This window comes from Ruditapes philippinarum, unplaced genomic scaffold (genome assembly GCF_026571515.1).
Source record: "Ruditapes philippinarum isolate M1 unplaced genomic scaffold, ASM2657151v2 ctg3574_1_1_1_1, whole genome shotgun sequence".
Classification (NCBI taxonomy): Eukaryota; Metazoa; Mollusca; class Bivalvia; order Venerida; family Veneridae; genus Ruditapes; species Ruditapes philippinarum.
In genome coordinates, this window is record NW_026857614.1 from 157,267 (window position 1) to 171,026 (window position 13,760).

Genomic DNA, 13,760 nt, shown 5'->3' on the forward strand with positions numbered 1-13,760 from the left:
TAAAAGAAGAATTTTTAAGTTTTTACTATATGCATATAGGGAAAATCAATGACCCCCTGGGGCGGGGCCAATTTTGACCCCAGGGATTTTATTTGAACAAACTTGGTAGACACTCACTAGAAGATGTTTCATGCCAAATATCTAAACTCTAGCTATTTAGGTTTTTTCAAAGAAGATTTTTAAAGTTTTTACTATATGCATATAGGGAAAATCAAGACCCCCGGGGCGGGGCCAATTTTGACCCCAGGGCTTTTATTTGAACAAACTTTGTAGACACTCACTAGAAGATGTTTCATGCTTAATATCTTAGCTCTAGCTATTTGGGTTTTTTCAAAGAAGATTATTTACGTTTTTGCTATACACATATAAGGAAAATCAATGACCCCCGGGGCGGGGCCAATTTTGACCCCAGGGCTTTTATTTGAACAAACTTGGTAGACACCCATTAGAAGAGGTTTCATGCTGAATATCTTAGCTCTAGCTCTTTGAGTTCTTTCAAAGAAGATTTTGTAAGTTTTTACTATATGCATATAGGGAAAATCAATGACCCCCTGGGGCGGTGCCATTTTTAACCCCAGGGCTTTTATTTGAACAAACTTGGTACACACTCATTAGAAGATGTTTCATGCTGAATATCTTAGCTCTAGCTCTTTGGGTTCTTTAAAAGAAGAATTTTTAAGTTTTTACTATATGCATATAGGGAAAATCAATGACCCCCTAGGGCGGGGCCAATTTTGACCCCAGGCATTTCATTTGAACAAACTTGGTAGACACTCACTAGAAGATGTTTTATGCCAAATATCTAAGCTCTAGCTCTTAGGCTTTTTTAGAAGAAGATATTTAAAGTTTTTTCTTTCGGTTGCCATGGCAACCAGAGTTCTGCATGGAATTAAATTCTTTGAACAATTTTTAAAGGTGACCACCAAAGGAACATTCCTGTGAAGTTTGGATGAAATTGGCTTAATGGTTTATGAGGAGATGTCATTTAAAGTAAAAGTTTACGGACGGACGGACGGACGGACGGCCGGACGGACGACGGACGGACGCCGGACGAAAAGTGATCACAAAAGCTCACCCTGTCACTTTGTGACAGGTGAGCTAAAAATTGTAAGAACTAGTCTGTGTTAGAAAACACTTTATAACTGAAGACATATGTTTCAATGCAATCTGTGTGGAGACTGTTAAGACAAAAGAACTAAGTCTTCTTTTGAGAATAAAATTGTCTTAATAAAGGCGCTTAATGAAGGAATGTTTATATATACACATGACTGCAGTTGGTTAAAAGTTTGAACATTGGCTACCAAAGTTCTCCTTCACGGTCTTTGGCAGGTACTTCAATGACTCGAGGCTTGTCGATGATGCGTGCTGTTCTGTTTCCTTTCTCCACAATACCTATGATCCATGACTGATAACCTTCTTGTTTTTCAATGTCCTTACAGAAGGCTGCTGCTTGTTCCCTTGGCAATGCTATCAAAAGGCCCCCTGCATCGAAAAATATATTAATGAGAATTTATCATGATTGTCATTAATTACAAACTTTGATCAAAAGGAGACTTCTTGGTATTGTTAAGATCTCCAGCCAATCTGACCCTGAATAAAACAAGCTCATCATCTTAATTTAATTTTTAAGGCCTTTAATTGTTTGAAATTGTGGTCTTAAAGTTAACAGCTGATATTTTTAAAACTACTTATATTTAGGGCTGTCATTGAATATTGCAATATCTATGTATCATCGATATTCGTCATCCGGTACAATATTGATACACACTTTCAGATATAGATACAAGCTAAAATAAATATATTTCCCTCTCTTTTTTGCCTAATTAGAGAAGTAACTTTTTCTAGTTTTCTTGGCTAACTTGAACTTTAAATTTGGTTTTCAAATGTCAGTGACAAAAATAACAGAAAAAAACAAATTTTCTGTTATGTTAGTTTGAAGTATTTGCAATGTCTAATAGATGCAGGCATAACACCATGATCCCAATTTATAATATACATTTAAATGTTTTTCATTGCATTACTGTCAATGTCAATATATCGATATATCGTCGATATTTGTCCCTCGATATATCGATACAAAATATTCCATCAATGACAGCCCTACTTATCTTTATTACAGAGATGCACAATGAGCAACTGGTGGTAAAAACCTAACTTATGATGTATTTATAATCTTTGTGTCAAGATTCACACAACATATGTGTATGAAAGAGAATAAAGTGGTCACAGTGTTTTGAAACAGTGAAGAAACATTTTTCTAGTTCTTGCAACATTCTTGTCAATATAAAAAGGCTACTTAGCTTATCTATAATTTGTATAGATCTATAATAGTGACAAATAATGACAATGTTTTTAAAGGAATCCACATAGATTTTTGACATGACGGGACTGGAAATATTTTTTAAAGATTTATGTACCATTTAATGGATGTCTGGAACATAAACTTGTGCATAAAATTTCAGATCACTGACTTACTCTTGTTTATCCAGAATAATCATTATATATGTGCAAAATTGCCAAGTCACAGTTGATCTATGCAAAGATTTCAAATTTCATGTTTTTCTGTTTTTGGATCTCAGTAGAGCTCCTTTATTAATATAGCATAGTATAATTACCAGAGGTTTCTGCTGACTGTCCTTGGAGAAGACCAAACATGTTCCCACAAGCCTTGCTGATGGCCGCCATTTTTGCAATGACTGGCAAATTATGGATCACAAAAGAAACCTCATTTTTCTGGATGGACGCCAGATTCTTGGCATGACCCAGCAAGCCAAATCCTGTCACATCTGTTGCACCATGGGCATTGAACTTATGCATTAGTCTTGCAGCTGTAACATACATAATGTCTGACTCACTGACAAATAATGATGTATTCTTGAAAATGACAAAAAGCTATTCATTTTAGATACCCCTAGTGTATAATATGAATTTACATCAATTGAAATCTAAATCTGCATTATAAATTACTTCAAGATGTCCATATTTCATTCATTATCACTTTTCTGCAACAGAAAATAAAGCAGATCCCATAAGTCAGAGTAAATTAACAATTTTGCTAATGACGCAAATACTGTAGTTTAATTTATTATCACCTATACATTCTCTATGGTAATTCGTTTTAATCAATTAGACTTTATTGACTAAAATATTGCTCCTCCCCCTCTCAAAATTTTTATTTGAGTTCCATCACTTAATATTTTTATTCCTTTAATGGTTTATTGCATGTCAATCCTTTAGTTAGACAACAACATTGCAAAATCTCTACACTTCATAACTCTGTCAACTGGAGCTAAATTTTTTTATTCAACATAAACCAGTATAACTCTATAAATACAACTGTTAGTTTAAGTCAAACTTGTGACCAATCATATGCTTGTTTCGTTTAACGGTGCACTAACACAAATTAGGTCATATGGGGCCGAAACATTAAAGATGATTTTGACTAACCTTGCGTTTTACAAACTTAGAGCAACACCAGGGGTCAAAACCACCTCACCTACTGGCGTGAAGAGATGCATAGACTCGAGTAATTCCAACCCATTTTGTAGCCTCAGGCAGGGATAAAGAGTGGCTGCAATGCCGATGCCTCAACCCTTAATGACAACCCCTCAGCCACAAGGCAGGACAAAAAGTGTCAATATAAATATATATTGAAGTTGTTTATTACCTGTTCTATTAAGTCTTGCCATACTAAACATTGCACGCTGGTAGGCTTTTCGGACGTCATCTTCTGTGACAACAAGTTTTATTCTGTTCCAGCGTTCAGGTTGATCTAACCATTGGTAGGCATTGACAGCAACTTGTGTTCCTAGAGGTTTAGTCAAAACTAGAACATCACCGACCACTGCATTGTCTGGCCTGTAAGTAAATATAGAAAAATAACAGTAAAATAATAGAATTTGAAATATTCCTAAACAAATGGTTGTATCCCTGGATTTATTTCTTATTTAAGGTAATGGGAAATTCAACATTATACTTTGAAACATTCAATTTCTCTTCCCTAGTTACATCAAATTATCTTACTCGGTTACTTTTTTATGTCTTAAAAGTAATATACACCCTGCTTGTTTTAAATGTTAACCCTTTCTCATTGCAGGTTCTCAAGAAATGAGACACAAACTAACCATCGACTCAAAAACAAAAGACAAGTCAGTAAATTGAATTTGAAAGGTTGTATTAAAGGCACATAAAGCCTCAGAAACTAATGAAATTTTATCCCTGTATAAAGGTAAAGTAGATTTCAGAGTAAACACAACTTACATGATGAACTCATTTGGCTGACAGACTGTTGTCCCTACACCACCAACAGTTAACCACGGGTTCATCACAGTTTGACCTCCAGTTACACTAGTTCCTCCTTCCTCAGCTAGATCCTGTATAATATAATACCATCTGTTAATTATCTATAGAAATTTGACTTGAATCATTATTTTAAGATATGCATTGGAATTTAAACAATAAAATTTACCTTGGTGGTAACATTTTAACACATATCTGAAGATTATTGCATAGAATAATAGCAAATTGCCACATATATATTCATCATTGAAATCAGTTTTGTTTATTGGGTTTTAAGTAACAAGAACAGTTTGATGGTTATATGTGACTGTTGAAGAAAGACCTCAGAGGCCCCTTTTTGCTTTTTATCAGCAACAAGTAGAACCCCAAACTTTTAGCTAGCTTACATGAAATAATTCAAAGTCTCTAACTTATTGAAATCTACTTTATCTAAAGTTCTACAAACAAGACATATTGCCTTCCCCTGCAAGTACTGAAACAGAATCTTGTAACATTTTATCAAGCTTCTGCAAACTATTACACCATTTCCAATTACATTTTTAGCAACAACAAATTTGGCCAATTGCGTTGTGAATTAGTGAAGAATTACGAATCTTACCTTGAAGCCCCTCATCATCATAGGTACCACAACGTCCCTCTCCTTTTCTGACATCTTCTGACTGACAGCCAGTAACATCAACATGTTGTCACAGTCTGTCACTCCCATTGCATAGAGATCACTCAATACATTAGCACAAGCTATCTTGCCCTGTAATAATTATAATCATGTTGACCATGTTGAGGTTACAAAAAAGTTTTGTTTGTTTGATTTTGGGTTTTACGTTACACAGACACAGTATAGGTCATTTGGCGACATTCTAGTTTTACTGGTGGAGGAAGACCTCAGGTGCCCCTCCGTGCATTTTTTCAGGCACGAAAGGGCACCTGAGTAGAACCACTGACGTTCCGTAAGCTAGCTGGATGGCTTCCTCACATGAAAAAATCCAAAGTCCCTGTCGGGATTCGAACCCACAACGGTGAGGGGCAAGTGGTTTGAAGTCAACGACCTTAACCACTAGGCCATGGACGCCCCTACAAAAAAGTAATTCATTGGACATGCTTCTATACAGGTGTCACTGTATCAACTTAAGTTTGTACAGCTTCATTAGGTTGGTGTACAAGGCTTTAAATTGCTTTCCTTTAATGGATTCTAAATAATATACATGTATTTACACTAAACAGTTAAAATTGCCCAGAAGCCTAATAATAGTATTGTATGTGTATTTGTTGTTTTTTTTGTCACTTCTCCAACATCTCATATTGCACTGTACACATTAATGCAACATTTCTTCAAGAAGGACAAAGAATGAAAGATACCTTTATGCTAGGCATAAAAAAGTCTATAGTCTTCAATTCAAGTTAAAATATTTGATCAGACAGCACAAACAAAAATTCAAGAACGGTTTGAAATTTAAAGTAATCTTTAAGTCATGCAGTTCTTATAAAAAAATCAATACTTGCCATCATGTAGGGATCATCTACCAATGGATAGAAGAAATCTGTTGTCTGCACAAGAGACAGACCACCGTGTCGAAGTGGTGTCACCGATGCATCCATACCAATCCCTGGAAAAACAACAAACACATAAATTATTATCAAAAACACACAACAGTATAATAAATTTTATATACACAGCTGCTGTTTCAATTTTCTATTACATCTCACTTTTTTCTAAAAAAAAGAAGGAAGTTTGCTGTATTATAATTTGTTATATATATACCTAACAGGTTATATGACCGTACATACAGTTGCTTGCAATACAACCTGGCATGTCTGGTTATATATCCAAACAGACATTTATATAAGGGCCATATAACCCGTCAAAAATCTTGATGACTAATATTATAAATGAAAGTCAAATACATACAACAATTTTAACATTGCTTATTTACATTAAATAAAGATTTAAGCTAATACATTATTTGAAACATATCTAGACTGATGTCTATTTAAAGCCATTCAATCAAAATTAGAATTCTTAATTGACATATATATTTCAATTTGTTTAAGTATTGAATTATGTACATTTAATTTGTATTGACTCTATATCTAATTAAACACAACAAGACTACTAGGTCTGCAGTGTACAATTTTTTTCACAAGTCTATCACCTGTTAAATTATGCACACATAGAATTAAAAATATTTTAAGCATTTTCCTCTAGATTATCTTAAACACAACAAAACAATATTCTGTGGACAATATTTTACCAAATCAATAAATCTTTCCTGTGTTACTTTATTGGGTTAAAGCCCAAGTAAAGGTTGAATAGCAATTTGCATAAACATTTTGTACTTAAAATCAATTAATGAAAATTATTTAAATGACAACCGTGTTTGTACCACCTATAATACTATAAATAGAAACCATGTGACCACTAGACCAGACATCACGTGACAGCTCCACTTTTCACCGGCCATCTTTGTAATTTGAAGTTCGAAAGGAAAACAAATATTTCGCTCGATGAAATTATTTTACCAATATATGCTCATTCTATACATCGTAACATTATCACAAATTATAGTAACAAAAATATTATGTATAGTATGGCTTTGTCCAAAATATAAAGAATACATTTAAAAGAAAAACTATTTGACCAATGTAATTTCCGACAATGGCGAATGTCTCGCATAAAAAAAGCTAAAAAAAAGTTACCCATGCGCGGGATCTGGGCCACATACTGGAAATGCGCCTGTTCCTGAGCCTGGGCATTGCTGTCCTGTTGGAGTCCCTCAAGAAGCTTGAGCAGTGCTTCCTGAGGGACTTTACACCCTCATCCCTTCAGGTCAGCAAACTTTGTAAGTCGGAAATTAGGATCCAACTCGTGTGCCGCAGGATCAAACGGACGGCGCAGAGCCACAGCGGGTGCAGGTTCCATTGCCATGAGTCAAAACTAAATCTGAAACATAAATAACGAAACAATTATCAAAATGTATCAATGTTACAGCTGAAATAGTCTCAAAAATGTCAAAATATATTTCGAACACGGAGCACACTCTAAGCACTGCGCTGTAAAATATGGCGACCTCCCTCAACGGTGTGACGCGCACTTTCAGTTGCCCGGATGTCGATAAGTTTAACGTAAGATTTTAAATCACGTGATAGCTAAGGGATCAGTTGTTAATAATTTAAAGCTTAAGTTGCGAAAGAAAAAATGCGACGTATCTGTAGTGTTTTTTTTTTCTCAAAACAATATATATCTTACATCGTCAAATAAGCAATGCCACAAAGTAATACATGTATAACCACGGATTTATATAAATATAATGTAATATAAATCCGTGGTAAAACCCAGTTTAGACTGCATCATTACATCTAAAACACTGATTCGTTTTCCAAGGTAAACTTAATTAATCTTGTGGTAATTAATTAAATTCTGCATGTTCCTTTTTCGCTTTTTTTTTTAGTCTGCAATTTAACAGTGACAAACAAGTTAGCCTATTATATAAATATGATATTTCTTACATTATAAAATGCTGTCGCATAAGGCACGGAAATATAAAATAAATTGGGTGATTCAAGGTAATACAAGACACACCTGCTTTATAAATCACAGACTCTTGGGGGTGTTGAGCTCAAAACGCATTTAAATTCCAAATAAAATGTATATTTGTCAATCCCAGCACATGTAATTATCATTTATAATTTAACAAACTTATATAATATAAACCGTTTTGAAAAAAAAAACATATTTCAACGTTTATAATGATACACATAAATATAGACGTTGAAATATGTTTTTTTTTCTTTTCAAAACGACTTATATAAATTTTTTTATATATATGACCATTACATGTGCTGGGATTGACAAATATACATTTTATTTGGATTAGGCGTTTGAGCTCCACACCCCAAGTGTCTGTGTATCACAATAATTCAGCGCATCTAAATATAATTAGATCTATATGAAGTTCGCACATAGAGGATATATTTTAGTTTTCATGCAAGAATAAATAAATAAATGGCTAGGAACGTTTTGGGTCGATTTTGGCCCACAATTTTGAGGAAATTAAATGTTGAATATAAATAAATTATTTTAATTAATATCAATTAACAAAGCAACATAGACCCTATATGCAATTAAACAAAATATATTGACAAAATATGTACAGATGACATCAAATTGCAAAATGGTTGGCCTCAATAAATACAAGTGTAAAGTAAAGAAAATGTAATTTTTTGTAAATTTGTAAGATCGCGGCGAGGTCTAAAACTTAAAATGTGTGTGTGGATTGGAGTTGGGGTGGAAATCCTCATCACCCATAAGATTCGGTCTTCTTACGAATTACGCCCTTGTATTATCATTCGTTTTTATTTTCTCTACATCTCTACATCTACATCTACATTATACTGCTTAACAATCAATTCTGATTATGACTAGCACGCGCGTTGTCAGGGAACTGTTAATAAAAGAAATTATTTATATGCAAATTAAAAAGTTAAAAGAATAAAAGTACTACAAGACTATTAATTTAAAAGACATAGTGTGCAATTTAGAATTTATAGAATGGGTCAAGCCTCTCAGTAAAGATGTTTAAACTGGGACTAGACTGAACAGTTAGAGGAAGGCTATTCCAAAGACGTATGCTCCTAGGAAAGAAAGAATTTTGATGATATTCTGTGTCCTTGAGTAGGGTAGTTCAGATTTCTTGTTTGAGTAAGGTTTTTAATCATATTTTCAAACTAGTAAGAGGTATATCTATGTATTTATACTTGTACACGGCTACATTGAAGCTACATTGTATGTGTAAGTAACAAGTGGTACACGCAAAATGTCAATGGATTATTGTTAAGAGTCGAAGCCTTGTATCAATTGGGTCAACGCGGTTTTGGCGCCAAAAATGGCAAGGGATATGGCGATTACGGGGGTATAGTAAAATGAGCTAACAACACTATCAGATACAATATTTAGAGTTATATATTTCAAGTATTTGATATAACAAAGAAACTTATACCGAAAAACATGTAAAATTACGCATAACCAAGAAAAAGAAAAAGAAATAAGTTAACCGACCAAAAGATAATTAAATTTCTTTCTATTATTCCACAATAGATCTATCACTGAAAATAGTCTTAATTCGGTTGATATTTACATATCTCCACGGTAATAGTTATTGAATAACACGTTAGTACAATAACAAAGTCGTAATTTTTATCTTTTATATGTATATTGTCATATATTTACCAACCTAATTTAGTGTTCTCAAATATATTCATAAAATAAATTAGCGGTATGCAACCTATTATCACGAAACACTGTCGAGAACAAAATCTCAGGTAAATCTCTTTCTCACTTTTTGTTGGAAAATTTTTAAGCTATTATTTTCATCTTCTTGAAAGTGATAATCAAACGATGTAACTTAATTATCTAAATAAGCATTTAAAACTTCTTGGGGTCAATGTTTATATAGAAGTGTTATGTTTCGGACAAAACTTTTTTCGGATGTCAGCAAATTCAATAACATATAATTTTTATCGTACGTAGGTACGCATTTAATAAATGAAAATAAAACTTATATTGAAATTATTTCTGGTAAAATTTTCTTTTAAAATAAAATAAGCAAATAGCAAGTAAAATATTACATTTCAAGGGTGTCGTCGATGGTCCGGCCGGTCCGGCCTTGGCCGGACCAATATTCTGGCCAAAAATGATAAAAAAACAAACAAACAAAAAACGCATTTTTAGCGATTTGACACTTAACTAGCCCCTTATGCAAATTGCGCGGTAATATACAAACATGACGCGAAGGAACAACTGTACACTGTTTATTGACCAGGTACATGTCGGTGTCCGCCAAAGTGAAGTGTGAAATTATCTTAATTGGCATTAATTGACATCGACGTGGCTTCCAACAGTTCACTGTATTTTGTTTATTCAAAATAGTAACATCACAATTCTTTAAATTTTACCTCTGTTCACATACAAGTATCTTAATATGAATAGTTTAAGATAGTAAAATATCATGATGTTTGACACAATTCCATCGGAACCAAATCAACCAAAATCATTTTCGTTTCCGAAACGAACATTTGGTGAGTACATTGTTGGCTACCACCCCGTTACAGTGCAGGATGTGTTCCGCCCTAAGTACTTTGAAGCAATCGATCTTGCCATGGCCAGTGTTAAAGAGAGATTTGACCAACCGGGATATCGCGTACTTCAGAACGTGGAGGATTTACTTATTAAGGCCGCACAACCTTTGAAGACCGAGTACACTAGAGAACTTGGTTTTGTTTGTGATTTCTATTGAAATGATATTAACCGAGACATCTTAGAGGTGCAGCTTCAGCTGCTACGTTCACATTTTGACAAATCAGAAAATAGTACTATTACTCTACCTGACGTTTTGAAAACAACAGAACAGTCGGTGCTAGAACGAGCACTGTTCTCTTAGGTCGTTGTGTTGCTTAAGATTTTGTAAGTAATTCCTGCTACTAATGCTACCAGTGAAAGGTCATTCTCGGCGCTCAGAAGAATAAAGACATACCTGAGATCGACAATGTCTCAAGTACGCTTGAACAATCTAATGGTGTTACATATTCATAAGTACAGGACAGATTCACTCAACTTACGTGTAATTGCCGATGAGTTCATTACCACTAGAGAACGACGGCGATGTATTTTTGGCAAATTTACATAGAATGAGACTCTTTGTTGTGTAAGATGATTGTGAACAAAATACAAGTTAATGCTAAACAAACGGTGGTTATTGTTGACTCATAATGTGCTGTTCTTCCATCATGTCATCGATTGTTATTTAAGCTTATACCATTGTGTGATTTATGTTAAACAATAATCCTAGTACTGTAATATTTCTTGTATTTGTTTATTTATAATTATCAGATAAAATACATCTAAAGAATTATAACAACATCAGTTATTGTTTGCTTTTCATTTGCCAAATATCAATTACATGTATTCATCTTTTATGTACACCTATCCGTCCTTCACGACGCACTTAAATCTGTAAAAAATCGTTAACATATTACTATAACTTGTACTAACGGCAGACTGTAAACTGTGCCAAATATACGGGAAAACGGCCCTGAGAGCATCCTAGAATAAAAAATTTTCCGGGGGAGCATCCCCCCGTACCCCCCTAGAATCTGGCTTAAACCAAGCAAATTGGCCGCACCAATCCCAAAATCGTGACGACGGGCCTGCATTTTATAAACTTGATTACACTCATAACTGAACTGCTGAATTGTGTCCAGGGTCTTTCAGATAGAATTCTTTTTGAAAGACCCTGTTGTGTCTGAATTTGTAATGAACCATTGAGTTTATCTCATCTCTGTACTTACAATTATGCTCCCATTCGAAGAAGTGAGGGTATATTGCTTTGCATTTGTCTGTAGGTCGGTTGGTAGACCAAATGGTTTCTGATCAATTTATAACTAAAGAACGCTTAGGCCTTAGAACTTCAAACTTGGTAATTTAATTGTTCATGACCAGAAATTGACCCCTATTGCTTTTGGGGTCTTTAGGTCAAAGGTCATGGTCAAATTGACCTTGAATGTCAAAATGGTTTCAAATTAATAACTCAACAACTCATGGGACTTTGACCTTCAAACTTTACAGGTGCATTGGTCTTGGCAAGTAGATGACCCGTATTGATTATGAGGTCAATGGGTCAAAGGTCAAGGTCATATTGACCTTGTAGGTAAAAACGGTTTCCAATCAATAACTTGACAACCCATGGGTCATTGGCCCTCAAACGGCATAGGTGCATTGGTCTTGGCAGTAGATGAACCCTATTGATTTTGGGGTCAAAGGTTCAAGGGTCAAGGTCATATTGACCTTGTAGGTTAAAACTGTTTCCAAACAATAACTTGATTAATCATGGGCTTTTGGCCCTCAAATTTCCTTAGGTGCATTGGTCTTGGCAATGACCCCTATTGATTTTGGGGTTAAGGGGTCAAAGGTCAAGGTCATATTGACCTTGTAGGTCAAAATGCTGTCTGATCAATAACTTGAGAATCCATGGGCTCTTGGCCCTCAAACTGCATAGGTGGATTGGTCTTGGCCAGTAGATGACCCCTATTGATTTAAGGGCCAGGCAGTCAAAGGTTAAGGTCAAATTGAGCTTGTGTGTCAAAACAGTTTCCTACCAATAACTCGACAACCCTTAGACCCTAGACCTTTAAACTTCAGATGTATATTAATTTTGGTCAGAAGATGACCTCAATTGATTTTTGGGGTCAAGGGATCAGAGATCAAGATCACATTGAATGACCATATAGGTAAAAACAGTTTTTGATCAATATCTCAACAACTCGTGGGCCCTTTACCTTCAAACTTCATAGGTGCAAGCACTGCATTGGTCTTGGTCAGTAGATAACCCCTATTGATTTAAGGGTCAAAGGTCAATGTCACATTCATCTTGTACATAAAAACGTTTTCCGACCAACAACTCAACAACTCGACAACTCAAGTTGCCTTGGTTGATATTTTTATTTAACTAAAAATGCTTTTGGTGTACATATTTCAAGGTGTGATATAATAAAACAAGTTGCTGTCATTAATGTGGCCTACATGACTCAAAAAATTTATGCATATATTATTTTGTACTATTTGTGATAACTTTATCATAAAATTGCTGCACACAACCATTACTCTCACATTGACCTAGTGACTAGTCTGTCATGACCAGTTAATAGCCCCTATTAATTTTTGGTCACTAGGCCAAAAGTCAGTCACAACAACCTGGCCACATGACTAAAGCCCCAGTCACATTAGAGCTTACGACCAGTGAAGACCAGTTCACGATCACCAGTGACCTCTGGTCGCGGACAATCTTTAAAACGTCTTACGACGGTCATCGGTGATCTTTTAACAGTCGCAGGTTATCTTATTTAGGTCCCACAACCAATTTCAGTCGTAGATCAAAACAGGTCGCTAGTGATCTTATAAGGTCTTAAGGCTGTCCACAGGAACTTGACATTTAAGTGATATAGCCCTTATCTCTATATAAAAAACTATAGAGATAAGGGCTATATCACTAATACACGTATATTTTGTGATCTATTGATTAAATGTCAAGTTCCTGTGGTCTTACGATACTCGCAAAAGTAAATTTATCTGTGCAAAAATGGTTTTGCTCGCAGACAATCGCTGATGATCATCAGTTTTACAAGTCGCCGGTGGTCGCAAGTAATCGTAAGCTCTTTTGTGACTGGGGTTTAACTGGCTGCAGGTAGAGGGCATACATGTTTTATAAACAGTAAACTAAGCAAATATCTATTTGTAGCTAGGCATTGTGTTATATATTTGCAGCTGTTGGCTGCTAACTTAGTAAGAATTATGTTATATATTGTAGCTAGGAATTGTGTTTTACATTTGTTGCTGGAAAGTTTATATACCGTATTTGTTGCTAAGATTTGTGTTATTTTTAGAAGCTAAGAACTGTGTTAAATACATATAA

General features: G+C 34.7%; 1 protein-coding gene across 1 annotated transcript; it reads right to left on the reverse strand.

Annotated features, from left to right (window-relative positions):
* Positions 1-1,102: 1,102 nt before the first annotated feature.
* Positions 1,103-7,480, reverse strand: LOC132750336 (inactive selenide, water dikinase-like protein). The gene is made up of 8 exons (XM_060740297.1): positions 7,335-7,480; positions 6,994-7,237; positions 5,800-5,903; positions 4,898-5,047; positions 4,261-4,373; positions 3,668-3,858; positions 2,616-2,828; positions 1,103-1,482 (listed from the first exon to the last, which is right to left on the reverse strand). Exons 2-8 carry the CDS (start codon positions 6,995-6,997, stop codon positions 1,298-1,300), a joined length of 960 nt encoding a protein of 319 aa, XP_060596280.1. The 5' UTR covers positions 6,998-7,237; positions 7,335-7,480; the 3' UTR covers positions 1,103-1,297.
* Positions 7,481-13,760: the final 6,280 nt, after the last annotated feature.